Below are 26,338 nucleotides of genomic sequence, written 5' to 3'. Positions count from 1 at the left end.
AAAAGAAAGGAAAACAGAGAGATCGAAGAGAAGGGTGTCGGCGATTGAAGCAGGGATTTTCAATGGGGGAAGCGTTTCAAACAAGTCGAAGGATGGATTTACTCCACTGATGGAGTTTGAAAAATCACAAAAACAAGAGGAATAGAGAGAAAAGCAAGACCAGAAACCTACAGACCAAGAAAAAAAGGAGAGAGAGAAGATGATGGCGGGGGAGAACTATGACGAAATGAGAGATCTTTCCCTGCGATGTCATCTGCCAAGACCAGACAAGTCCACCATCCTCGCAGGACGTCATGGTACGCCACTGATCCACGGTAATGGGCAATCTATCTATATTCAAAGTATATTATTCTGATATCTTCATTGCATAGTCTGTGGGATGTTCTTTCTTTTGGATATACCCCAGAGACTTGATACCAGAGACCAGAGGCCAGACCTCCTAACTCCTAACCTGTATAGGCAATTCGATTTCTTGGAATATTCCTAGACAATACTACCTTGTCAAGGTAATATTTCACATCAAATGCTGGTTTGACCTGATTCCAAAAGTCTTACAACCCTGGCTTGTGTGGATATTGATATCGTCATCACCCGTTGCCACATGCTTGGGATTATTGGATCTGTAGAATTCTGGATTCATAGATTCACAAATTCACAGATTTATATTGCTTTAACCAACCTATGGTGCCCATCTGAGAACATCCGCTATGCTTCTAGTCTCCTAATCATCCGGAGAGCCCCAGTATGAAGATGGATCTCGACCTTGGAACCCTTTCCTGGAATGCTTTATCTACTTTATCTACGAAAGCATACCAGCCTTGGAAGTGAGGAGGATATAAATATGGGATGAAGCTCCATTGATATACAACATATTCCGTATTAGGAATATCTTGACATATTACCTACATTTGGCCCCACATGGCTATGTAGATCAAGTCATATAAGAGAAACCGTCCAACAGCGTACAGCGTTAGGTTTAGCCGTGTGTCGGGGCCCCGGCCTAATGCCGTGCTTAGTAACTATCTAGGAATCCCGACCTTGGGAGGTCCATCGTCTAGGGTTACCACTCATTATATGAGCATGCAGTGACTACCCACGCTCAATGGCGTGAATGGATCTCGAATAGGTAATTTCGTCATATGGTAGAGGCATAAATTCTATTTCAAGTTTTCGAAAGCCTACCGTGTTCATCCTTGATGTATTCGCAGTACGAGATTAGCTAGGTGTGCACTTTCAAATGAAGGTCATATTCCCTCAAATGAGAGCCATCGGAAAAGAGAATCCAAACATACATATGGTGTGCTTGGTTACTTGACATCCGTAGTTCTTCATTTGCGAGAGCGCGAAATAAGGATGTGCATTTCATCCCTCTCTCCCCAGGACTGGAATGTATGCTACATCAAGGGCCAACCATGCCAAGTAAGGGCTCTGATAGAGCCGTGAGACCCCAGACACCTACGGAGTACGGAGTATGCCCAGGGAATATTGACATATTTGATTTCAAGTTTCCACATGATCTCATTTTCTAGATTAGGTCGAGCATATACATCGTACATTGTAGGATGTAGTTCAGCCACTGATTCACACTTAAGGATGAACCTATAATAACTATCACTGAAACTACCTTAATAAGAAGGCAACCCCAAGCCATGGTAGCATCAGATCTAGAAGCTAGTTTGATCTGCAGTGTGATCACGGTTGTGATGAAGTCTTAATGAAATGAGGCAGATGAGGCTGCAAGGCATCAATATTACCTGAATAGGAAACAGGCGCTAATCAGCGGGAAACAGGTTGGAATCTGTAGTTAGCCCCTTCGTCAGATTATTCAATCTTTCATGCGAGAATTTTTGAACTCTTTTTAATTCTCTTATTCTCTTATCCCCCGTTGTCTGGATGATTATTTATTGCCTCATACTTGGCTGAAACACGGGGATAAGAGGGTTTAAGACTGGACCCCCCCCCCAGCCACTCGTCAATATCGTCCATCCCCACCCTTACAGCTCACATTGTACAGATCGGAGTCTTCAGTTGTGAAAATATCCATGCTCCTTTCTCCGTATTGAACTGTTGTCTGTCCTTTGCAGTGGACTCGAATGTACCTCGGACGATCGGCGACCCCCTGCATCATACAGAGACAAAGCAAAGCCTCTGGGCTTTACGGAGTAGATCCGTTGACTTTGACCAGGTCGCATCTGGTCGCGAAGTGCTCGTGCGTGATGCGACCCTTGCGACCCTCTAAACGAAACGTTCTACCCAGTACTATGATGCCCAAGGATATCTAAACCCTTCGATCGAATTCACAAAAGCGACCGTGGATGCTTCAGGTCTCCGTGGTGTGCTGTTTCCGAGATGCCGGGCGTAGAAGTGATGGGGTCATCGGAGGATTTGCAAGCGTTTGAGCGGCCGCTCTTAAGGTCTCACAAGATGCTGCCTCGGCGGGGTGTAATCGTTCCCAGCATCGAAGTTATCCAACCGGCCTCCCCGGATCAGACTGGGAGACATACTGCGACGCCGTCGCTTCCCTTGACACCCCCGGGTGCAGGCCACGAAGAACTCGTGGCTGACGAACGAACACCCCAGAAAATGAATTCTTCTCTGTCAGATATTCCAACATCCCAAATGTTGACCCCTCGCCGTGCCTCTAAGCCTCCAACCCCGGATGTGACGCCTCCTCGAACAAACTCGAATAAGCGACCTACCTTGAACCAGTTTAATTATTTCTCCTCGTCGTCTCGAGCCGATTCATTTCAAACGGCTTTGGAGAATATCTCATCCGAAGAAGATATGAACACCCCGGTCCGCATGTCTCAGACCACGGCCCAGACACCGAAACAAAGGCGGCAACCATCAAAGCCACCCACCTCAAATGTATATCTTTCACACCCTTCAAATATAAAAGGATCTCCGTCACCTGCTTCTTCTCAACATGGCGAAACTGGATGCGACACTAGATTCGAGTCTTTTGATGGGCATTGGGCCGCAAACCCCATCGATGGGTCGCCAACACCGTTAGCAGGAAAGCGAAAGTCTGCACAAAATCACAACCTCACTAAATCAGTCTATAAATCAACACCCGAGAGAGAAGCACTGGATTTGAAGCACCTGGATGCCTCTTTGATGAGGGAAAAAAGTCTGCAGGACCGTGCAAATGGTGCGCATGAAGTCAAAGAAAGTACTTCAGTGGAGCAGTTCCGTCGGAATATTGGGTCGTCATCACCGGAGGGTCCAGCAATATTTAGTGGACCAGACGCCCGTCCTTTGTCGGTCATCTCCTCGACATCCACCGTTGAGGCCATGATAATCGACTCCCCCAAACGAGCCCAGCGAATGCTCCGGCATACCGAAAAGAGGAGCTCTCTACGGTCTGCCAGCTCTCCCATCACAAGGTCTGAGCGTACCTCTTATGCGTCCCTCCCTGAATCCCAGCACCGCCTGATTCACAAGGCTGCTCGCATCTCTGATGATGTTCGAAGCGGAACATCGGAGATGCCGTTCCCGGTCAAGACTAGCAACAGTCCAATACAGCCCAATATCGAAACCATCAACGTAGTGGTCATACCGGAGAGAAGTTCATCTCTCAGGTCTCGTCCGACCAGTCATGTTTCTTCCAAACCGGGTTCTCGTCTATCAACTCGTCGTCCTCTGACAGCATCAACGGGCCGCACGGATATCTTGGGGCAGGAAAAACGCACCGTCTCTGATTCAACATCGAATCGATATCGCGAGACCGATTCTAAAGGTTGTCCCACGGAGCGTCCCGCAGTACCCCCCGAAGCTCGTCGCTTTCTGCACCAACGAGCCAGAATAATTCTCGTGCGACTTCCCTTACTTCCGAGAGTCTACGAAGCCATAACTTAGCCATTGACCTCAAGATGCAAAAACGCCGTGAGCATCAGCCGGTGCCCCCGCCTCGTCACAACGTTCTGGCTTCGCCTGACCGCAATGGCCTACTCGAAGCTCCCAATTTGCGCTCCCTCTTTGCTAGCTCAGATGATATGGCAACCCTGCGTCCTCCATCTTTCCCTTTCACCCAAGGCTCGGTTCCATCGTCTTCGCCGGGACCCATTGAAATTCAAGAGGCTACAGCGGTCAGTCTGTTCGCACACAACAATAACTCACTGCTGCTTGTTGACCCTCGGGTACAAGCCTCCGAGAGGCGACCTTTCCAGGCGCTTGGGATTTCTTATGATCATCCCCAACCCCCTCGCACGCCGGACAACCCATCACAAACAGCAACCTTCAACGTCGACTCGCCTTTAAAGAACCCTCGCACTCCACCCAAGCCACCATCCACCAGACCCTTTCCCGCGCTTCCGTTACATGACGCTCAAGATGAAAACACAGGCCTCGGTCGACGATGGAGGTCCGTCCGTCGTACCTGGAGCGCACGCCCTCGGTCGGATTCCTTCAATACTATAGCGCGGTCATTCTCCATGAAATCGGCCAAGAACCGAACCGCAGGACTGGAAATGGACAGTCGTCAGTATCCTTTTTGGCGGCCCCGTGGATTTTGGGATGACGTACCCGGGTCCCCAGAGAAAGAACCCCCGCCGATGCGGAACAATTTGCCGCGCCCCCATGAATCCTTGATTGTAAACAACTCTCTAGGCCTGCCCCAGCGGCACATCATCTTCGACGGCCCGGCTGCTCTAGCACGCCGCAGCCCAGAAATGAAACGCCTGTTCAATGGGGTGACTAGCAACGGTAGCTTGGTTGATCAGGGCATGTTCCGAACAGGATCCCCCTTAAAGCCGACTCCCTTCCGGTCTCTCTCTCGCTGGGGACTGCGACTCCAGACGATGTCATGGCGTAATGTGCGGAATCGTCTGCGACGCGTACGGCAGAGACGAGACGAGAGAAAGCGTGCTGTCCGAAGGGAAATCCTCAAACGGAGTATCGGTGGCCCTGTCTACGTGGCATCTAGTGCTACAGCTGAGGTGGATATGAGATGACTTATGATGTCCTTTTCTCCGTTGCGTCTCATATTATCCTCACATTCATGATTCGATATGTTTCACGCATTTCAAACACACTTGCCCGACGATTTCACGATGCATTTGCTTTTTTTTTTGGTTTTTTGAAATTGCTTCGATGTCCCGAGATGATCATTTGATATGAGTGAGATCTATGATGATTATGAACCATGAACCAACCCATGATGATGATTCCATTGTTTTTATTCCTCCTTTGTCTCGACTTTTGTTGACTTCTCAGATGTACCATTAATTTGTTTTGTTTACTTCTAGCATATGTAAGTATCGAATTTCTAGCCTGTTCATCAGTCTAATCAGCCCAAGACCGAATAAGGGCTCCGAGCTGCCCCTTGCTTTCACGTTGTGTAACATAAGATGGCCTATGAAGCAATAATCTCTTGGCTCCAGGGCGGATGTAAATGTGTCCATTAAGTAATGTATTAATACAGGAGCACACACGATGTACTATGAAAGCGTGATACTACATAACTATTCTAGGTGTTTTAAAGGCAGCCGGCTATTCAAATGGTCGTATCTGGCCTACTAACCAAATATGGGGGTATCTAAAAAGCATCAAGCTCATCCCGAACACATCAAAATCAATGTCTACCACCCCAGTAGACATCGCCTCTCCCCTTTCCCCTCTTCCCACGCCCGCGTACACTTGACCGGCCCCGAATAGCCATTGACCCATACTCCGTCTCGCGCTCCACTCGTTGTCTCATTCGCTCTACCGATTCGTCTTCCTGATCCGACGCTGAGCGCGGTTCATCTTTTGTTGACTGTGTCGCTAGTCTCTCACGGCTGTGTTTGAGCATCGCTTCCCAAGTCGGTGGGTCGAGGAAGGGCTGTGGCGGCATAGAGAATGAGACTTCAAAGAGTGGGGGCTGGGGCTCGTAGTCTTCTTCGTCTTCAAATGTACTTTTGTTATGCGCGCTTGAAGTTGTGTGTTTACGTCTTTCTTGAGTGGCCTCTTCGTATGATTGTTTGATGCTCATTTCTGCGGGGATGGCGCTAGGATTGAGGACTTTGTATACTTTGGGGCCTTGTCCCTTAGTTGGTAGGGGTAAAAGGGTGCGCTTATGTGGGATGAGTAGAGGTCGAGGTTTCTGGGAGGAAGCCGAAGCCATGATTTCGAGGGATGACGAGGAAGAGATGAAGTTGAAACAGTTGGAGATAAGAGTCGAAATCTTATCAGCTTATCTGATAGTGCTTTAAGGCGCCAAGGCAACCAACGTATTTGTTGATGTGTCAGACTGGCTTGGTTTGTTATGGTCAAGTGGTAGAATACGCTGCGCTGTATATTGTCCAACATGATGAAATAAATATTAATCTTCCCGAAACATTATTAAGATTCTAGCTGCTCCCTTTGGCATGCACCCAAACACCCGGGTGATGTCCTTACTAGCGCTGGCGCAGAGCTATCTTTACTCCAAAGTTGGGCACATAAAACTCCTCGAATGACAGCGAGCCAGTCAAGGGCAGGGAGGCCGAATTAGGAAGGAGTACGTCATACTGATCCAGGATATGTGCGAAGGCGAGCTTCATGAGCGCGCTAGCCATCCATCGTCCAGGGCTACAAACACGAGCAAAAGTCAGCCGATGGGATTCGGGCGGTTGGGTTTGAAACCAGGACATGAAAATAAAATGGCCAGCCAGAAACATGACTTACCAGGCATGTGCGCCCATTCCAAAAACCAGATAATCTGGGCTCAGGTCGACAAGCCGGGAGTCCTTGGCTCCAGCTGCTGCACGCTTGACGAACCGGAAACCGTCGAACGCGTCAGGGTTCGCATAGTGCTCGCTCGATCGTTGGATGATTCCGCTTGGGACGGCTACATGGGAGCCCTGCTTGAGTGTGATTCCTGTTGTATTCCATACTTGATCAGCTCAATGTTTCCTCGCTGGTAGTGTGTTTTCAAGAACGAACCGTTGGAAAGTTTGAGGTCACTAACACAGACCCGATGGGCAGAGACTAATATCATATCATTGCATTAGCCACGCACAATACAATACCCAAGGGTGATCGCGACATACGTGCTGAAGGGGGATGCAGCCGCTGACACTCCTTCAAGAAACTATCCATCAAAACCATGCCATCACAGGCTGGAACGGTTGGTCCCATTGCGGAGAAAAACATATCAATTTCCTCACGCAGGGGTGCAATATATTCGGGTCGTCGAGCTAGCTCAGCCAGGGCGCCGTACAGTCCCTATTGGTGTTTAAATTAGCAGATTCCAGGATTATGACATGCGTACAGAGCACTTACATAGGACGTGGTATAGATAAAGGCAAATTGCAGCAGCAACATTTCGCCTATCACCTCTGCATATGTCCATCGCTCCCGAAGAACACTGCTCTCATACAGCCACTGGAAGATTTCAACCTATAGATCGTTCAGTCATGGTGTCATTGGATGGAGGGGGAGGGGAAGACAGGGGTACCGGAGTGTTCGATTTGTCAAGATTAGTCTCACTAGGTCCCTTGCCACCGGATATCTCGGCGTGATATTCTGCTGCACGTGCATCGAAGTGTTTTAGCATAATCTTACGCGAGGCGTGCATATCCCAACTAGTCCCAAGAGTGGCGAGGCGACCGATGAGCCCACCAATGTAGCTATTCGTGTCTTAGTCCATGGAAAATGAAATCAATGAAGTATCTCACTCACGGTTTCAAGAAATCTGGAACAAGAAATTGTACACGAGTGGTCACTATCATCCCAAGGATGTGGTCCTTGACAGCTTTAAGATATTCCTCGTTTTGAGAAAGCCGCGAGCCCACAATAGCAAAGCTGCCACTGCGAGCTACGATCGAGTATGCCAGATCAAAGCAGCCAATTTCGCATTCTGTTTGAGGAAATTAGAGACAATCTCAGCTATAGAGTGGCCTGAACTTACCCCCGTCTTTGAACTCTAGGGTCTGCAGCTGCGAGATAATTGCCTGATTCATAGCGGGCATATACCGATGCAAGTGTTTATAAACCGTGGCACGAATCAAACCAGGCGTAATCTTAGCGATTTTTGGCCATCCCATTTCCTTAGGGAAATAGCCAGGCATAACATGAGAAACCTGGAGGAGCTGTATAATATTTGTTAGCCTAAACATAGAGAATCCACCCGGAAGCCCTACCTGATCAATCCATGGCTCCGGGGAGACAAGAGTACTCCGTTTATTTCTTAGTTCTTCAATCAATTCTGGCTGGCATAGTATGACTTGGCCAAAGCGGAATGTCCGCGGGATTTCGAATAAGCCATTTGCGAATTGTTCATAGCCTTTCTTTATTATACTAGGCCCGTCCACGACAAACTTGTACTGTTGGTATAAGATCGAGAAACAGTCTTTGCGTACAGAGAAAGGAACTTGATTCTGCCTCAGCAAATCATATCAGCATCTTGTGAATTTGTACTTTGGACAATCATCACCAGACGGGGGAGGTCACCAACGTTAGCCATTAGATAGGAAGTAAACACCAAAGCGGCCGCAGCCACAGAGAAAAAGAGAAAGGAAACAAGTAAGCACAGTACTATAGTCAAAATGCGAGGCTCCACATCGATCCAATTGAGGTCATAAAGGAAAGCCATTTTATGTATTCTGAAGAAGCAATGGGAAGGAGAAGAAATAGACAAGAAGGGCCAGGATGACCGAGATTATATAGGTTTCGTCTAGCAAAAAGGATGATGAAAGAAAAGCAAGAATATCACCATGCTAGGATGAAATTTCTTCTACGGAGCGAATATGGGCTCGTAAAAAGAAGCGACAAAAATAACTCGGTGTGATATACGTACATAATGTACCGGACTTTATAACTGCATGAGGCTAAATCTGTCGGCTTTTTCTGGACAGGGACTTGAGGCCAAACATAGCATCATATTGGAAAAGAACCAAGGACATCGTACAAGGGACCCATAAGAAATATAGACGGATATGAAAATAACATCAACATAAACAAACTCCCTGGGAAGTATCAGCGATCAAATATGTGGTATAATGATACAAGTAACGCAAGCCACGCCCGCAAAAAATAGAAAAAAAACCGGCAATAACGCCGAGAAAATATTAGCAGGCCAATCTATACGATGCCCTGGGATTCTACTCCCCCCATCGTGGAGTATGAGTAAGGCAAGTCTACCAGGCCGTCAAGCAGCCAGTTCAACGGATCGAAGACTTCGTAATTAGGTTCAATGAAGCCGCTTGGGAGTCCGTTTGCTTGACCTGTGGGTTGTTGGATCCCAAGGCTAGCCTGGGATAGCAGGGGTGCCGGGGCAAGGCTTGGATCATTCCCAGAGATTCCTGGTGCCATTGCAGATGTGTGTACAGGCCCGACAGATGAAGTGGCCGAAGAATCAGCTGCTGAGTCAGGATTTGTTGGATTTTTCAGATAGGCTAGAATCAAAGGTTAGCGACTTCTGATTTATATCTTATATTCTAAAGGAGTACTGACCTTCAATGTTTCGGCCTTTGGTCCTGGCATCCTCTCGCCAACGCCACACAGAGTCGTAAAGCAAGGACATGCTCATCCGGCAGCGAACTTTGAGTCGCAGGGAGTCGTCAACATCGGTACTATTGTTAGTCCGTTGAGTAGCTCCTCCCAATCTCCACATCTGAGCTAACACTTCAGCAAGTCGTTCGGGAAGGTCGTTGCTGGATGCTGACACTCCTCGGATGGCCCATATTGTACGGTTGAATAGGTTCTTGGTGTATTCCATGTCTATGTGAGAGGCAAAGAAGCTCTTGCACAGTTTTAAAAGAGTGCAACCGGCGGCAACCATCATCTGGTAGACATAGTACGGGGTGTAAGAGATGACCGGGCCAACCTCGGTCTCGAGGTTTAGGACAACTTCGAGGAATGATGTCGTCGCGACATACAGAGAAAAGACGCGTTCGCGGTAATTTTTAGTGGTCGGCTCGTCAAAGAATGCCGAAAGGTGCAAATGGAGGTTAGCAGCACGGAGGAACAAGTCAGTAATACCTATATGTCGTTAGTCATGCATCTAATATATCCCCACTTGAAATTCGGAAGCTTACAGTCATTCTGCGATTTAAGCTGTTCTTCCAACTCCTCAAAGTCTCGCGATAGAAAGGCAATCATTGTTGAACGTTCGTGGTCGCTGGTTAAGCCAACAGGATCGCGTCGATTTGTGTAAAGTGCTTGAGTGACCCTGTCGCAGAACTTTTCGATCTCCAATCTTGGCCTTATATCGTCAGGAAGCTTGAAGTTCGGGTCTAACGAATCGCTGGAGGATAACGTCCAGTCATAAAGAGTAGATGATGGCTGTCCATAGCCGGTGGAAACTCTGCACAGTAAAATATGAGATAAAGACAAGCAGCAATTGATTAGGTTTTGGTACATACCTTTGAGCAACGATATTGCAAATCGCCCAAGTTCGCACCTTGTCTCTCAATTCATCCTCGATAAGTTCCACTCGGAATTTACTGAAGTCTTGAGTGTGAGAAGGCCTGTGGAGACCAAGCTGCATAGCAACTTGTACCATCATTCCACACAGCATGAAGGTCGGATCCGTTGAGGTGCTGCTTGTAGGGAACGGCCATGAACATAGTAGAGCGAGAGCTTTCACAACATGATAGCTTTGAGGGATATCTGCTAGAGTGCTCCAGACCAGCCGGCTGACAGGACCAGCAAGGGAATTCAACAAATTCGAATCGCCTAGATAGCGTCGCGCACCGACACTAAGAATTGTCCAGAAAAGTAACGAAGAGGAACTATGATAATCATCGGGTGACTGGTTTCGGTCCAAAAATGGAAGGAAAGGGTGGTAGTACGTGAAGAATCTGACGGGAAGAAGTTAGATCAATCACAGAGACTTGCCAGATGGGGACTCACATATTAAACAGTTCTGCCACTTTCTCGGGAACAACCATAACGTCCTCAATTCGTCTAATTTGTCCACCGTTCCTCACGAAGTTGGTGCCATCGAAGCCCGAACGAAGGTCCAGGAGGGATGCTACAGCTTCTTGAGATCCCATGTACTGATCTGCGGACATAGCTGATGGTGTTTGGTAGACTGCGGGACTGACTTGACTCGATTCTTGCTTGGGTGTCAATTGTCCCGCGGTCAAAGCTTGTTGCTGTGACATTCCAGGGACTGGTTGGCCAGTAGCAATCTGCTTCCTGAGCTCCATTATTTCTCTCTCCATTTCTGCATTGCGGCTGCGCTTTCCGACACGTTTGAAGTTAGACTCGATTTTACAATCGAGCCTCAGCCGACGGCATCGTGAACAATCGGTCCATGGGTCTTGAATGACATCGCATCGGAGCTGTCCAATCCGAAAAGGTTAGTCAAGCTGGAGGACTTTTGCGGTAATACGCTAGACCTACTTTTTGTTGTCGACATTCATTGCAGGCGCGCTTCACTGGCTGACGTCTTTTCTCCTCGCGCGCATCATTGTCATCCATATCCTCGATACTCCCCGGAGAACTGTCGATCCCCGCAATGGTCATATTGCGTTTGCGACCATGCACGCCATCGGCGGCAACTGAGACAGGCAACTGATTTACACCCGCCATTACGGGATTGGTGCCAATAGAAGCATTATCAATGGTCGTAATCGGTTCAAGAGTTTGGGCCTGGCCCTCTCCGATGCCGTTTGATCGCCCGAGAGAAGCCAGGCTGAATGACGCTTTTGCTGATCGAGATCTCGGTTTGAGACAGTGGGAGAGATTCGGACGGATTCGCAGATACAAAGTTTTGGTCTTGACACGCGCAGTTTGGTTTTGGTTTGGTTATTCCGGTTTCCTTCTTGTCTTTCTCCAACAAAACCGTCTCAACTTTCTCGTTCCCACTCGGTGAGCGCACTTCTTCCGGGAACATCGATGAGTCAGCTCGGAGGGGCATATCACCTGACCGGAGATTCTCCCATTTTCTCCACGTGACCTGGGCTCGGTCTTCCTAGCACGTGACCGGATATGAGCCGTCAGAGTTATCCATATCGCTTTTCATAGGACAGAGTAATTCCACAAGTACGTAGGACAAGCATATGGAAAGGGCGCTAGAAAAACACTAGAAACTCTTGTGTACAATGTATAATGTAAGTTGTACAGCGCATCTCCACTCAGCCTTGGGCCCTACTCCATACGAAGCCACCAAGGCAGCAAGGCAGTGCAACCGCGCCCGATTACGCCCGTGAACCAATCCGTTATGAAGTTGAAGACAACGTTCTCGGATTATTGGCTCGGATGATAAACGAATACGATGGTCTCGTTAATTTACCACGATCTTCACATTTCGTGGAGGCTTAGCCAAGGCTTTCGATACTTCAGACCAATTAGTAGTAGCAATTGCCATCATGTTGTCCGTAACTATGTCCATCTAGTCCACCTCGTCCGTTTCAGGGGCTTTGAAAGGTCATGAGTTCGATCAAAGCGCCATGCCGACTTGTCTTTATCTGGGTGTCCTCGGATAATGAGATACGTGTTCATCATTAAACTAATATAAAGGGCCGCCGGACCCCGCCTCTCAGACTTGACTCAACACACTCACTCACGACATACTTACTCTATCAACCGCCAACATGGGTGTTTCAACGGATAAAGTGTCCAAAGAGGCACCCCAGCAATCTGAAGTCAAATCTTCCAGCGAACAACCACCTTCCTATTCGGCCAACCAGGTCGAGCAGCAGCCGCCATTAGAACTGCCCCAGCTGGATCTGAGTTCCCATCCATCTTCTTCAACTACCGTAACTCGCGACCAGTGTGTTGCGCATCTCAAGTTCTTGGCTGTGCTGGCAGATCTGCGAGATACCATCTCTAGTGATGACGGGATCTTTGGTATCCACGATGCTGAAGCTGAAAAATTCCCGAATTCACTGAATGAAGCGCGGGCTCGTCTTCGCGAAAAGCGTTGGGCTGTCTATGCAGCGCGTGCAGTCGATCGATATACCAAGTGGTGGTCTATTGGCCTCCCCGGTCAAGACCGATGGCAACTATTAATGACTTGGAGTGTATCGACTATGAAAGAATCCTTAATTGTGATACGATAGTTGCATGGAGCACGGAAAATCTACCCCCGATAGGTAATGTGTTGATTTGAAGGCAAAAAGACGATTGACTAATTACTTTACAGATATTTTGATGGTCTGGCATGCTCATTCGTTGAATCCCCGGAACTTCCTTGAGGATTGCATTCGATACGGTAAGATAAGCACATGGGCCACAGGATTTCCATGGGAAGTGATAAACAGCTGCATCAACAACCACACGATGGAGTATACAGTTTCTGAACAAGCCCAGCAGCTGTTCGAGCAGAAAATGAACTTCAAGTGGAATAATCTGCACGACCCGCCGACTACGCAAGTCAACTGCCCCTGCTGCGGACGGGTGAACGATGTCCAGTGGACAGAAGCTCGCTTTGGGGGACTTGTTGCCAATGCCTTCAAATTTAGCAATGGCTTCGCCGATTATTCATTCGAGACGAAATGCGTCGGTTGTGACCACATGATCGACCATGGCCGGCTCAAGGTGGCAAAGTTTCGAAAAGACCTCAAAGCAACGATTTATGAAGATCTCCCTATGCCCGGGTCGTTCACCAATCTTTATGGAATCCCCGAGGGGGGCCCATCTGTCAAACCCAATCCGCGGGCACTCCGGGACATGCTATTCCCCACACGAATAGTCCAGGCTGCCAAAAAGGACTTGATGGAATTCACTGATGGCCGAGTGGATCGGTGTCAGAATATCACCCACCTAAGGCAGCAATTCGAGTTGAAGTTTCGCGACAGAAATCTTTTGTGGAAAGCACATGGTATCTACCTTAAAGGTATCAAGTATGGCGAGAAGGTCCAATTCCGAAGAATGATGTCCCGATACTGGGATAACCTCGGTCCCTTCGCGCTAGACCTTGTGGGCGCTGTTATCAGACAAAGCACCTTCGTGGAGAAAATGGACCAAATCGACTGGTTGCACTCACCGACAGTCTTCAACACTATGGACCGGCTGATTAAAAAATACGAGGTGTTCTTCCAGATTATGATTGACAACCCAGATAAGATGGCCGTGCCCACACTGGATGTTGATCTGGCATGGCACACCCACCAACTCAGCCCATCGCGGTACTACAAATACAGCACGTCGAAGGGAAAATATGGTGGTATTCGTATGTTCATCGACCACGACGACAAAGTCGACGAGGGAAAACTCTCGGACGGCTTTGCCTGGACTAGCAAAATGTACCGCCGTGTCACCGACGGTGAGATATACAGCGAATGTACCTGCTGGTACTGCGAGGCGACAAGAACACCAGACCTGTATGGCCGGTGGATCACTGCTCGCTCAGTCTCTCGCGCCCAAGCCGCTGCAGACCTCTTGCATGATAGCCCCGATATCTCGTCCGACCCAAACAAGAACCCACATATCTCTTCGCACAACGCCGTCCGGCCAACAAACATGTACCATCGGGCTGAGTGGACTAAATCTGTGCAACATCTGCGTCTACAGAGCAACTACGAAAAGGCTGCCCGGCGTGCTGAGAAGCGCCGTAAACGATCTGGCTCCAAATCTTCTAATCAGCAGGGTGACGCTTATGCATATTACATGCCTTATGCATATGGGTACCCCATTATGGTGCCATACTATGGACCATATATGATGGACCCGTCCATCAACTGTGATTCATACGCGTGTAATCCTGCCTGCATGAATGTTACTGTAGGTGCCGCTGGGAATTGTTGCTCTGGCACGTGTGGTAAGTGCTTCGTCACCTTTCTAGAAGTATTGACTGAGACTGATTTTTCAAAAGGTGGTGCCGTAGCCGCAGGTAGCTGCGCAGGAGGTGGTGGTGGTGGAGGGTGTGGTGAGTGTCTTTATGAACCTCGACTTGCAGTAGATTTTAATATGTTTTCTATACAGGCGGATCCGGTGGCGGCTGCGGAGGATCTAGTGGTGGCGGCGGTGGTTGCGGAGGAGGAGGTGGAGGAGGAGGAGGCTGTGGTGGAGGCTGCTGATCAAAGAACGAGTGTGAATACCCCGTTGCCTTTTCTTGCTTTTGCTCTCTTATACTTATTGTATTGGTTAATTCCTTGGCTGCTTAATGAACTGGTTCAACAACTTATACTCATTGCTCAAGGACACACCTAACGCTCGCAACCGTCTTATATGTGAATGGCTGTAGCCCGATATTAGGGTCTAAGATACCCCCCAAAAAATAAAATGAGGCGGTTAGGTCTACTAATAATTATAGTGGGCCTAGTAAAAGCAAAGGCTTATACCAACCACGTGGATGCCCAGTCATGCGTAGTGTAGTGGGGGAGATACGGGCCAGCCCGTAACCCGGAGAACTGACTTCCTTTGACCTTGGAATATTCCATTAGAACAGATCAAGAAGAATTATTTGCAATAGACGACATTACAGTCATTAACTAGTAACTTTATAGTAAGGCACTTCCGCCATGGCACCTGTCCCAGTGTTTGAGGATCACACCTTTCAACTAAACAACAACTTCCTCGCACTGCCAGAGTTGGAGGTCTGTCTATGATACCATTAAATCATAGGGCTTCACTATCCCCTCCCTCGCCACTGTTTTTCGACTGAATGCCACGGCGAGACCAAGTTCGACCTTTCTCCGTGATCAAATCTAGGCCTGGCTACATATCGACAATATATAACCAGAGTTCCTTACCGGTATTATCATCGTGACAGAAGACAATAGCATTCAGTCGGATCTGTCAGATTCTATCGAAGGTCTGCCGAAGAAATTGAAGCCAGATTGGCGGCTTGCCTTCAAGCAGAAGATTGACAGCCAGCTACACCCAGGTCCTCACATGGGAAGCTTTTCCCTGTCTACAGGGTGCATGATGATGGGAATGTGGCTTTTATGGTTGCTTTCCAGCCTCAGCTTACCCCAGGGTATGTAGATGTGTCCGGAGACGCCTGAAGTAGACTACATTCCAACATACCTCCGACGCAACGACCCGGAGGGCTCGTGTTGGTTGACATTATGCAACAGCAATAGGGAGCAATCGCTGACCCATCATATCGAAGAGTTATTGGCTTTTATGAGATGCACTTAGATTGGAAAATACAATGCATGTATCATTGACAAGGATAAACATCTCATTCTGTAATGACTGATCTGATAGCGCCAACAACAAAATCTCCAGATTACTGCCGCTGCTCAGAGGTGTTTCGCATCCCTTCAACCCTTCAACCACTCTCTTTAGTTGCCCTGAATCGGGATGATGTCGCCCGGCTTCACAACGGTAAGAGGGCGCGGCCAAAAGCCATTCCAGGGTCGCAGATGAGTAGCTTCCTGCTCAACCTGGCCTTCGGAAGTGATAGATTCACCTGTCTCATCCTCTGAGCCAGGCTCATTGGTAATGTCAAGATGGCATTGGAGAGAGCTCATGTTGATAAATCTACAACACTTATGTTAGAGATAGGGTTGTCTATGAGTTGATGCCAAAACGTACATACCGTTTGATATGTGTCGTCCTTGATTGTTCAATAGGGGGTTTCACAGAACTTGTCGAAGTTTTTTTTTTTTGAGGAGAAACACTCCAATAAGTACGCGGTCAGGGGGTAAACAAGACTCTCGAAAAGTACCATTCCCCCAGGAGTAGATGGAATGATGTGGGGACTATCACCAATCAGACCCTGCAATTTTAAACGCCGATGGCCATCAATCACATCCTTTGTTCAGCTCTTGATTTGTTAGAGTGATGATGTGGCCAATTATAGACAGTTACGTGTGTCGAGATGTTAGTATCCGCATAATATGGTGACAGGCACATCTAGTGGCACTAGAATACCCAATTACAGCATATAGTAAGTATACTAGGCTGATTTGGTGGACGACAATCAAACTGAATTTTGAGCCGTGGCGTCCTGGGCGCCTATTTGGGGTGATATCCATGCATATGCAATCACTGTCACACACATGTGGCTTGAACTTGCGACAAAGCAAGAGGTTTATCTCAAGCTTATTATACACCCGTAGATGGCTGAGTCCCCTGCCCTGCCCACGTCCAGTCAATGATAGATATGACCAAGCTGAAAAGTTCGAGTGATCCCGCAATGAACGGTGTTATTGTAGAGAAAGCAGGGGCTTTTGTGGAGCCACGTAATGATGATGATGATGATGATGATGATGATGATGATGATGGGACAGGGGTTCTTGCATCGACTTCCTGCGAGTCGGGAACCGACAGCCTACAGGTCGCGCTATAAGCAGAGAATCTGCCGGTAGCCTGGAATGGCTCAGGTGCAGCAAAAGAGCTTGTTGATACATCAGATTTGAAGCTTTCCTTGCTCTCCATTCACACTACGACTGAATCAAATAAGCAAAGAATGATTATTCCGATAGATCAATCTTTTTCGACGGTTCATCCCAGCCTGTTCTTCCTGAAGCCGAACAGATTGTACCGGCAACAGCGGCCCTATTCGTTCAAATTCCCACCCCACAATGGTTGGCATCAGACCAACATGACTCATCAGACAATAGACGGTATTCCCGGCGAGAATATTCGGGGACAGGAAGACCAGTTTCAGCTCGAGCGCAATGGCTTTACTATTCAACACGGGTCTCCGGTACAGCGATTTTCTCGAGTAGAAGAGGGTCACAAAGTACCTTCGTTTGACGGAGGTCTCCGTGCCAGTCGGGTGGATGTTTTTCGTCACGGTGTACAACTTCTCCCCCCTACTTCGTTTTTAACAAGCTCCTCTAGATACGAAAACCGCACCCTGTATATCCAAGATCAGATGAACGAGGTATGAGTATGATCAGCCAGCCACAGTGGCTCATGTAGGTAAGATTGCACTGCTATGTGGGTTGTCGCTCAGCGCAGTCTCTCAACCCTAAATCTAGACACAAGCCATGAAGAAACGATAGATGAGATACGGCGCCAGATGGAAAAGAGGCAGATACAGTCTTAAAGATGAGATTCCAGTATATCAAGTAAGATACTCCTACACCTTTTGTATTCCACGATTCCAGCACTCATTGTCGTTGCCGGCAGCTTCTGGAAGCCACTCAAAGGTCCCGTCAATGACTGGCCTCTGGTTCTTTGTAACTCATCTCTGATTGATGTTCACAAGGATCTGGCGGTAGCGGACTTGGTTCACCCGAACCTAGCGATAGAAAATAGCACCCTGTACTATAGGGATAGGCTCAAGTGGTACTATTTGAGCGAACGTTCACATCTTCGGTCACATACGAGAGTTAGCGAAGAAGTTCTGCACCCTCGTGAATTCCCAAAGTGTTCCAAGTCAATAGATCTATATGCAATAGATGGACTGTTCTTGGAGAGGGGATCTCTACTGGTCACTAGAATCGTTTCAAAGCTAACTCTCATGTGAGCATTATGCCTAAATTCTGAGGCATTGAGGCTATACCAATCCTGGCTGCATCGTATGAGGAAACCTAATCTGATAGTCGTAGGTGGCGATATTGACGCGAGATTCCATCGACTCGAGAAACGACGTCCACTACGGCGATAAAATTGACCATTCTCGGATAGGGGCACGTTAAGAATGGCAACAAGTATACTGATACAGGATTTTATCGGCTACGGAGGGTCTTAGACTAAAGAAAGGAGTGTTAGGGTATTGGAAGCTAGCGAGGTAACTGCTCTTCAGAGAGTGATAAATCCTGGGGTCACACGACCTGCAATCATGCTAATTCCACGAAGCTCGCGTAATCCCCACGGCCTAGTCGGTGGATAAATTGCTTCATGATCAAAAATAAATCTATAGGGGGGATTCTTTCTTTCTGTTCTCGAATGCACTCGACGTCTTCCCCTATGACGAAAATAGATTCGACAAAAATATGGACCTGTACCCTTTAGTGGGTCTTTTGATTCCCCGCTTATGATGTACAGGCACAGGGACAGATGCGGAAATGACAGGTAGATCTACATTATAAAATAGTATACGTTCATGAAATATATTCATTGTATGCCCCGTCCGAGGGTCAATTGAGTACACAAGAGTCAGAGACCATAGGCGAGAGATAGAAGATGGGCAAGGAGACGGAGAGAGAAAAGAACGGACGAGATGCACATGTGGGAAAAGTAGGGGAGCGGATCGTAGAATTTGTGGGTTTGGTATATACGTGCGAGGTGAGAGAAACAGAACAGGGGAAAAGACAAACAAGAAGCATAGAGGGCATGAAAGTGGTATGTCACGTCCCTATGGATATAAATATTTGATGGGGATGATAATATGCGCCGGCCATGCGGAGTAGGCCGTTTATAGGGGTCTCCAGAATAAGCCGTGGCAAAACAAAACACAAAGAACACAAAGCGGACCAAGGAGACATGATTGATACATGGGATCTCAAAAGGTGGTGAAAAAAGGTCCCGAGAATTGTGAAACACCCCGTTGAGAAAAGAGCTCTGACCGATTATTGGACATCCGCTCTATTCTCCATCTGGAGTGGTTGGAAACATGTAAACAAGAAGGTCAAAAAATTCGCTCAAGCTCGTACATGAGATCGTGAAGGGGTCATCGTTCGGCATATGCCGATTTGACCCACGCGAAGGCGCGGAGAGTACTGGGGGATTTACTCTTCCATGTGTCCAAAGACACCGCCATCGTCGTCATCGGCCGGCGCGGAGCGGTTACCAAAGTCCACATCGGCGTTGCGACGTTGACGGGATTGTTGGTCCTCATCACCACCAGTAGTCCGGACCTCACGCTCATCCGACACCTTGTACGACAGCGATGGGTTGAGCGACCGGGAGAAGAAGATGTTGGCCTCAGAGTCTCGGCGAGCGGCCTCCTCGGTGGGGCGTAATTGGGGGGAGTAGAGACCCTGGTTGCTCGGGTGGCTGCTTGAGTCCAAGTAACGCGCCGGCAGTGGAGGCACTGGTGGCACGTCGCGGGTCATGGAAAGAGGCCCCGTGCGAGGAGTCCCGAAATTGCACAGGCCGATGGCCGCGGCAAGATCCGCCTCGTCATCCTCGTGTAACCGTGTGTCCGCAGTTGAAGGACGGGTGTCGATGCTCGAGTGGCGGAAGTGGGAGAAGGTAGGCGAGTGCAGCGGAGCACTCTCGTTGTACGAGCTGGACGGAATGGACTGGTAGGAACGAGAGAAACCGGATGCGTTGCTGATGCTGGGGCGTTTGGTCCACTGTGCCGGCACACCCGACATCTCGAAATCGTCATCTTCCTCCGAGTCCATTGGGGGTGGGGTGGTCTCAGCCGAACTGATTCCATCCTGCATTTCTGACAGGGCGCCCGGCGATCCAGACGACAATTCCGACTCCAACTCGGCGGACTCATCGGGTGGATCGTCGTGGTTCATGGTGACCAAAACGGAGGCGGCCTCCAGCAGTTGAACCTGCTGATGCTTGGAGATGAGAAGCTTCGAAGTAACGGACCATGCTGGGTCGTGTTCCCACCTAAGATACCACGAAAAAAAAATTGGTCAATTAAATGTTGCTGAAAGGGATGGGAAAAAAAAGGGGGGCAGTGATGAAGGGAAGTTGAATAACCACGAGGGCGACCTGCACAGAGCCGACATGGTGCATATTCCCGATCGAGCTAGAAGAAGACGGCCGAGCGGTAGGGGGGATACACACATATGCTTGGACAAGCAGCTGCCATGCTTGTACCCTTTCCCGCAGCGATCGCAACGTATGGCCGTCGAAGCACGCTTCCCTTCGGTCTTGAGTTGGGCACCCTCGCTGGCTCGGCGGTTCCGGTCATCGGGCTTGCCATCGGAGTTGTCTGATCCCGGAGAACTTTTGCGGGCGACCGATGATTCCTGCTTGGAGCTGTTGATGCTGCGGGAGAGGTAGGAGCTGAAGCCAGATACGTTTCCGATGGAACCGGACTCCAGTCCCTTGCGGCCTCCTAGGGCGCGGCGGTGCGCACCCATGGGGAGCGAGGTAGCCTCCCCGCCCTCCATGGAGGCAGCGACTGCGGCAGCATTGGCGGCAGCGGTGGTAACACTCTTTCGGCGAGTTACACGGTGGTTTGGATTGAGGGCACCGAGCGAGATAGAATGCGTGTGATGCCGCTGGCTGGTATTGGGGAGAGGACGCGACATGGATAATTCCTGTGCAGAGCCAAAAAGAAGCCGGTACATTAGTATGGCCCCCCCTTTAAAAAAAAAAGATGTGCGGCGAAAATGCCGGATACATACCTTGAACGAGGCCATGGTAAGAAATGAGAGGAAGCTTCCAATGGAATTGACAATCCTCCTGAACACGAGCTGCCCTCAATTCCGTGAGGGTGAAATGGGGCCGAATTCCGGGTCGAAGATGTATAGGTAGAGGAGAGCAATGAATGCGAGAATAAGATGATATGAAGAGAGAAAATGAGAGCGAATAAAGAAAAAAGGTGAGGTGATCAAAAAAAAGAAAGGTGGAAGGGAAAAAAAAAGAGGAGAAAGAAGGAGAGAAAGAGTCAGGGCCGGTATGAGCCAAAATCGCTCAGGTTTGCGGGGGCCTTTCCCTTTGAGCATGCGGGGGGGCAGCGATCACCGGTCACACATACGAGTTTGGGTATTTTATTGCTAATATATTCGAAGATATCTATACGGGAGGGCTATATTATTGTCGATAATGTGGTATTAGTCTATTATATGCCCCTAAATATGCCCTATATTGTGTGTTGTCTCTGTGCGTGTCGCAATGCCTCTGATGGCGATAGCATAGTGGATCCACCTATCCGAATAAAGACATGTTCAGAGTACGTACGTTGTAGTATCAACCCGTTGAATTCGAAGCGATGGCAAATGTTGGGCATAATCTTGTTAAATATGTAATATGAAATATGTAATCTTTGAACATCGGGCCCTGCTCGGATAGCGTTCCGTACAGGGGAAGGGTCTGCGCCCTGGTTCCGAAGGATAGTGCCATGGGTCTAGGCTTTGGATATAAAATCATTCCAATTCTATTCCAAGATTATATACGGAGTACTTCAATATATGGAGTTATGCCACATAGCCGAATAGAAAGAACACACTTTATAAAAAAAAAAGCCAGTTGCCTGACGATCAACTAGGGTCACAAGATGGCACAGTTCTCCTAATTCAAGTACCAATCAGGTCACTGGGTTCCCACCCGGGCAATGACGAATGTGTATTGATAGGAGATGGCCGCAAGCAGTGCAGTGACTTGGAAACGACCGGTTTGCCATGTATCGATCACCTGCATAGCATCGACCGGTCTAGTACTTGGAAGAGTGGATGGGGTGGGGCCAATGATGTCATGAGGAGGCCTTAGTCAGTCACATCACCTGATAAATATTAACTAACTAAGGTAGTTAACTACAACCTCACTAACTAATTACGGCGTAGTTAACGACACCCAGATACACTTAATTCATATACCTATCTAGGTCATTGCCCTGTATGGCGTACATGTGCGACTCAAAAATAGCTTTGTGGCAAAGATGAATCGTGGCTTATCACTAAGCCGGCACTAGAGGCACCCGGGCCCCGGAAGACATGTGTCAGTTAGGTAATCGCTCAGGTCACCACATTGCTACGATCAGGTCGCGTCATCTCGCGCGCTAACGCCTGCAGGAGAGGATCATTACTCCGACCGTCACGCCTTCTTGCGCACGAGCACTTGGGTGGGATTATTTTTGGCGCCCTTAAGAGTAGGAAGCCCCCTTGATCTTTCCTGTTTCTGGCACCATTCCCAAGGTTCCTGGCCCGCCATTCTTAACCTGCGGCTGAGACACTCGGGACATTCTTCTTGTCCGTATTATTGGGTTAGAAAGTTGGGTCGTTGTCGATCTAATTATTAGAGCTATCGGGAGCTACTATAGCTGTGGGAATTGTTTTCAATGGGTTTAACCAGACAACCTTTTCAACCCGTGACCCTCATAAGGTGTACTCCGTATGCTCCATAATGTTCGCCAGTGTTGGCATGACGTGGTCGGACCTCCAGGGCTGAAAGGCTAATCCGTCAAACAATGCAAACATTTTCGTCAAGCCCTTATCGTAACAATAGATAAGAATTAAAGATTGGGCAGACCTCGGAATGGATCACAACGGCCTCTCATAATAGGTCAATTGACTTTTTCAACCAGACAAATCATGGTTCTCCTCGGTGCATACCAGACCACTCAATTTCACTAAACAATAAACCAAAAATCCCTCACAAACCACAACAATGCTTCATTCCCGTCTACGGCCCCTCCCCCGCCGTCATCATCCCAGCACACCCACACCCAGTGCCTCGGCACCAGAATTCCAAAACGAGGACGCCGACTGCGAATTTGACGAATCACCCGAAGATCTCTTCAGTGCGTTCCTCTCCCATCTCTTCCCAGACGACGCTCCTTCCTTCCACGGCGACCCGGGCCAACACCTCCTCTACAGCTCCCCGCGGTATGGTGACCTCAACATCATGGTCCCCAGCTACCCAAGCTCAAGCCAGAAACGGCCCGAGGCAGACAGCTCCGTGAACCAAGTCGACGAGGGACGCAAGCTCTTCGCGCATTTCCTCTGGAGCGCGGCAATGGTCGTGGCAGAGGGCGTGGAGGAAGCAGACACACCCACCGCACCAGGCGAGACCGAGACAGAAGCCCGGAGAGAAAACCGGGAGCTGTGGAGGATCAAGGGGGAGAGTGTGCTGGAACTAGGCGCTGGTAAGTGGCCACTGGCCGTTGATGCTATACATCCTCTTCAACCCCTAACCCAAACCAAATTAACGCATTCATATTACTTACAGGCGCCGCCCTCCCATCCGTCGTCTGTGCCCTAGCCAACGCCTCGAAGGTCGTGGCAACCGACCACCCCTCCTCGCCTGCCCTCAGCGGCGCAATCGCTTTCAATGTTGAGTACAATTTGGCCAAACGCTCGCCTACGGTAGTGAAAGCAGTATCAGTGTACCCGCACCAATGGGGTTTGTTGGATGACTCCTTCTCGGCGGCAAACAAGGGTGCTTTCACGCGTATCGTGGCGGCGGATTGTTACTGGATGCGCTCGCAGCATGAGAACCTTGTGCGCACGATGCAGTGGTTCCTTTCGCCCGGTGGGAAGGTGTGGGTCGTTTCTGGGTTCCATACTGGTCGGGCGATTGTTGCCGGGTTCTTTGAGACGGCGCTTGGGAATGGCTTTGTGATTGAGAGGATCTATGAGAGGGATTTGATTGCGAGGTCGGAGGATGGCGGTGAGATTCGTAGGGAGTGGGTTCCGATTAGGGAAGGGGAGGGCATGGAGAATCAGAGGAGATGGTGTGTTATTGCTGTTCTCAAGAGGAGAGGGGAGTAGAGTCGTGCGTTTGGTTCTGATGATAATCCTGGGTGTCTTTTGAGCGATATCTCTCCCCTTGCATGATGATACTACGAACATAGAATAGATGAGTATACAATAGTCTATAGGGAATGATTGAAATGTTTCAGTACTATATTCAGCATATGGCTATATTGGCTATCTGCACTCTGCCTTTTTCTGCTTAGTGTATAGTTCGCATTGCTCAAGTATCAAGCATTCCCAAGCCTCTGGAAACACACCGTACAAACCCCCTGCCCCTCATGCCCTCCAAACCGGAACCGAGGATACTCAACACGGCCCCAAACCGCCAACCGATCCCCACTCGTCCGCTCACCAGTGAACCAATGCACCAGCTCTTCCTCGGTCCAGTTGCAGGTAGTAACAATCAAGAACCCACCACGCCGCACCAAGCGCCGCGCGATATCAGGGTACCTCTCACAGACACGGGTAGTCTTCGCATCATCAGCAAGCGACACAGCATCGAACGTCCCCTTATCGAGAACGATATCAAAGCCGCCTTGATCGTATGGAAACCAGGGAAGTGTTTCCTCCGCGGGAGACGAGGATGAGACCTCGAGACCCGTCTCAGAAAGAACAGCCTTCGAGCCGAGGATATCCCACTCCTCGAACTGGATGGAAGTATCTTGTTCCGGCAAGTCCTTAGATCCAGAATCTACCTCTACCTCAGCCTCTGCTTCCCCTTCTTCCTCTTCATCATCAGATTCCTCCTCATCCTCATCCTCAGAGTCACTCCGATAAGCCGAATGCCCTCTCACACGCTGCAACTCCCTCGCAAGCTCAACACTCTGACGCGAGTAATCAACGCCAACAAGACGCCCAACATACCCACCCCTCTTCCTAAGCAGCGCAAGCATACTCCCATTCCCCGTGCCCAGATCCAGAACGCTTGGCTGGCGGGCACCTTTCTTGTGCGCCGTATTGCGCGGCGATAGGGGGAAGGACTTGCGCGTGAGGAAGCGGAGGACTTTTTGCGGGGCGTTGTGTTCGGAGAACCAGGATGTGCCGGGGTCGTCTTCTTCGTTTAGGTCGGAGGTGGTGGATGCGGCATCGTCGTCGCTTTGGTCTGGGTTGGCATTGGCATTGGGGTTGGGGTTGTTTTTAGGGGTTTCGTGTGAGATGTGCGCTAGGGTGCGGGCGTAGTAGGATTCCCAGCTAGGTTGGGGTTGTTAGTTTGGGATTGAGAATTGGTTTAGATAGCAGATGCAGTCTTTAGATCAATTGGTGGCTCAATTGATGTATACAGCTTTCGTGGAGGGGTAGAGCGGGGTTCATGGAGTCCCGTCCAGCAAAGGAAGGAAGTGTGGCTGAAAAGGACACATACTAGTCTTTTGTGCCTAGCTCGCTGGGCGAGAGGTATGCCGGATGAGATTCTTCAGCCATTGTCGCGAGCGTGGAGAGGATTGCGCAAGGAAAATTTGGGATGGAGCTCTGGAGATGTTCTCGGAGCTTATCGCTATCTCCGTTCTAATATAAACAGTAAGCCACAAACTAACTAGACTGGATTCCGTGTTTACAGCTTTACGAGAAAATAATTCAAGCTTAACGTCGATCTCTATTGTGAGAATGTGCAAATGGGGTATTTATCACGCCATATTTCACCCATAATCCCAGCATACCGTGAGTTCCAAGGAACGAAGCTTCAGCACGAATGCCGAACACAAATAAAGGTGCAGAAGCAAATGCCTTGTCTGACAAGACGGAAAGACAGGAGAGTGAAACGAGACAACCAAGCGAAAGTGAGACGAAAGCCAAGGGGGGTAAGAGAAACCCCAAAGAGATAGGACCCTCCGATAATATTACAGGTACCAGGCCGAAAGGAAGCAGACAGGTCTGTTTCGACCTTTCAAAGCCTGGCCTTGGTATCATATTTGTCCGTTTTGGACACCCGAGACGCCAGTAGTAAAAGAAAGAATAAATTCGAGCGATGATGACCAGTAATGGCGTTGAAAAGACCCGTAGGTCCAAATGACAAAAAGAAATATGCAGTAAGTATGCAAGTTGGAAAAAATGGCGATGAGCGACAGCAAAGCCTGCTTTGGTCATGAGTATCATCAAGCCAGTCATCTGATTGAGATGAGTGGAAGAAATTAATAAGAGAATAGAAGGGTTGCGTCGACCCGAGACCCCGGGTTGGTCAGATGGTCTTCAATCAGGAAAGA

At 49.0% G+C, this 26,338-nt stretch overlaps 12 protein-coding genes across 12 annotated transcripts; 6 read left to right on the top strand and 6 right to left on the bottom strand.

The window, feature by feature from the left end:
* Nucleotides 1–2,424: 2,424 nt before the first annotated feature.
* N7518_006722 (uncharacterized protein) lies at nucleotides 2,425–4,952 on the top strand (the record flags this gene model as incomplete). Its single annotated transcript, XM_057187649.1, has 2 exons — nucleotides 2,425–3,762; nucleotides 3,804–4,952. The coding sequence occupies 2 exons, from the start codon at nucleotides 2,425–2,427 to the stop codon at nucleotides 4,950–4,952; spliced, it is 2,487 nt and encodes an 828-aa protein (XP_057039352.1).
* A 620-nt stretch (nucleotides 4,953–5,572) lies between these two features.
* Nucleotides 5,573–6,103, bottom strand: N7518_006721 (uncharacterized protein; the record flags this gene model as incomplete). The annotated part of the gene is made up of 1 exon (XM_057187648.1): nucleotides 5,573–6,103. The coding sequence occupies one exon, from the start codon at nucleotides 6,101–6,103 to the stop codon at nucleotides 5,573–5,575; it is 531 nt and encodes a 176-aa protein (XP_057039351.1).
* A 274-nt stretch (nucleotides 6,104–6,377) lies between these two features.
* N7518_006720 (cytochrome P450) lies at nucleotides 6,378–8,030 on the bottom strand (the record flags this gene model as incomplete). Its single annotated transcript, XM_057187647.1, has 8 exons — nucleotides 6,378–6,549; nucleotides 6,646–6,838; nucleotides 6,904–6,948; nucleotides 7,011–7,185; nucleotides 7,243–7,359; nucleotides 7,418–7,589; nucleotides 7,642–7,819; nucleotides 7,871–8,030. The coding sequence occupies 8 exons, from the start codon at nucleotides 8,028–8,030 to the stop codon at nucleotides 6,378–6,380; spliced, it is 1,212 nt and encodes a 403-aa protein (XP_057039350.1).
* Nucleotides 8,031–9,042: 1,012 nt separating this feature from the next.
* On the bottom strand, nucleotides 9,043–11,499 carry N7518_006719 (putative C6 transcription factor (Leu3); the record flags this gene model as incomplete). The annotated part of the gene is made up of 6 exons (XM_057187646.1): nucleotides 9,043–9,356; nucleotides 9,415–9,942; nucleotides 9,999–10,267; nucleotides 10,326–10,763; nucleotides 10,816–11,249; nucleotides 11,311–11,499. The coding sequence occupies 6 exons, from the start codon at nucleotides 11,497–11,499 to the stop codon at nucleotides 9,043–9,045; spliced, it is 2,172 nt and encodes a 723-aa protein (XP_057039349.1).
* A 512-nt stretch (nucleotides 11,500–12,011) lies between these two features.
* Nucleotides 12,012–12,231, top strand: N7518_006718 (uncharacterized protein; the record flags this gene model as incomplete). The annotated part of the gene is given in 2 exon segments (XM_057187645.1): nucleotides 12,012–12,020; nucleotides 12,034–12,231. 2 exon segments carry the CDS (start codon nucleotides 12,012–12,014, stop codon nucleotides 12,229–12,231), a joined length of 207 nt encoding a protein of 68 aa, XP_057039348.1.
* Nucleotides 12,232–12,503: 272 nt separating this feature from the next.
* N7518_006717 (uncharacterized protein) lies at nucleotides 12,504–14,737 on the top strand (the record flags this gene model as incomplete). Its single annotated transcript, XM_057187644.1, has 4 exons — nucleotides 12,504–12,897; nucleotides 12,972–13,004; nucleotides 13,055–14,634; nucleotides 14,726–14,737. 4 exons carry the CDS (start codon nucleotides 12,504–12,506, stop codon nucleotides 14,735–14,737), a joined length of 2,019 nt encoding a protein of 672 aa, XP_057039347.1.
* A 1,405-nt stretch (nucleotides 14,738–16,142) lies between these two features.
* Nucleotides 16,143–16,331, bottom strand: N7518_006716 (uncharacterized protein; the record flags this gene model as incomplete). The annotated part of the gene is made up of 1 exon (XM_057187643.1): nucleotides 16,143–16,331. One exon carries the CDS (start codon nucleotides 16,329–16,331, stop codon nucleotides 16,143–16,145), a length of 189 nt encoding a protein of 62 aa, XP_057039346.1.
* A 635-nt stretch (nucleotides 16,332–16,966) lies between these two features.
* N7518_006715 (uncharacterized protein) lies at nucleotides 16,967–17,152 on the top strand (the record flags this gene model as incomplete). The annotated part of the gene is made up of 1 exon (XM_057187642.1): nucleotides 16,967–17,152. One exon carries the CDS (start codon nucleotides 16,967–16,969, stop codon nucleotides 17,150–17,152), a length of 186 nt encoding a protein of 61 aa, XP_057039345.1.
* Nucleotides 17,153–17,407: 255 nt separating this feature from the next.
* Nucleotides 17,408–17,813, top strand: N7518_006714 (uncharacterized protein; the record flags this gene model as incomplete). Its single annotated transcript, XM_057187641.1, has 2 exons — nucleotides 17,408–17,692; nucleotides 17,790–17,813. 2 exons carry the CDS (start codon nucleotides 17,408–17,410, stop codon nucleotides 17,811–17,813), a joined length of 309 nt encoding a protein of 102 aa, XP_057039344.1.
* Nucleotides 17,814–19,484: 1,671 nt separating this feature from the next.
* On the bottom strand, nucleotides 19,485–21,086 carry N7518_006713 (putative C2H2 finger domain protein; the record flags this gene model as incomplete). Its single annotated transcript, XM_057187640.1, has 3 exons — nucleotides 19,485–20,325; nucleotides 20,506–20,984; nucleotides 21,072–21,086. The coding sequence occupies 3 exons, from the start codon at nucleotides 21,084–21,086 to the stop codon at nucleotides 19,485–19,487; spliced, it is 1,335 nt and encodes a 444-aa protein (XP_057039343.1).
* Nucleotides 21,087–23,052: 1,966 nt separating this feature from the next.
* On the top strand, nucleotides 23,053–24,155 carry N7518_006712 (uncharacterized protein; the record flags this gene model as incomplete). Its single annotated transcript, XM_057187639.1, has 2 exons — nucleotides 23,053–23,530; nucleotides 23,614–24,155. The coding sequence occupies 2 exons, from the start codon at nucleotides 23,053–23,055 to the stop codon at nucleotides 24,153–24,155; spliced, it is 1,020 nt and encodes a 339-aa protein (XP_057039342.1).
* A 212-nt stretch (nucleotides 24,156–24,367) lies between these two features.
* On the bottom strand, nucleotides 24,368–25,559 carry N7518_006711 (putative S-adenosylmethionine-dependent methyltransferase; the record flags this gene model as incomplete). Its single annotated transcript, XM_057187638.1, has 2 exons — nucleotides 24,368–25,331; nucleotides 25,501–25,559. The coding sequence occupies 2 exons, from the start codon at nucleotides 25,557–25,559 to the stop codon at nucleotides 24,368–24,370; spliced, it is 1,023 nt and encodes a 340-aa protein (XP_057039341.1).
* Nucleotides 25,560–26,338: the final 779 nt, after the last annotated feature.

This window comes from Penicillium psychrosexuale, assembly GCF_028828465.1.
Source record: "Penicillium psychrosexuale strain IBT 29551 chromosome Unknown utg000004l, whole genome shotgun sequence".
In the NCBI taxonomy this organism is placed as follows: domain Eukaryota; kingdom Fungi; phylum Ascomycota; class Eurotiomycetes; order Eurotiales; family Aspergillaceae; genus Penicillium; species Penicillium psychrosexuale.
Note: the sequence above shows the minus strand (reverse complement) of the source record. Positions and strands in the feature narration are given on the sequence as shown.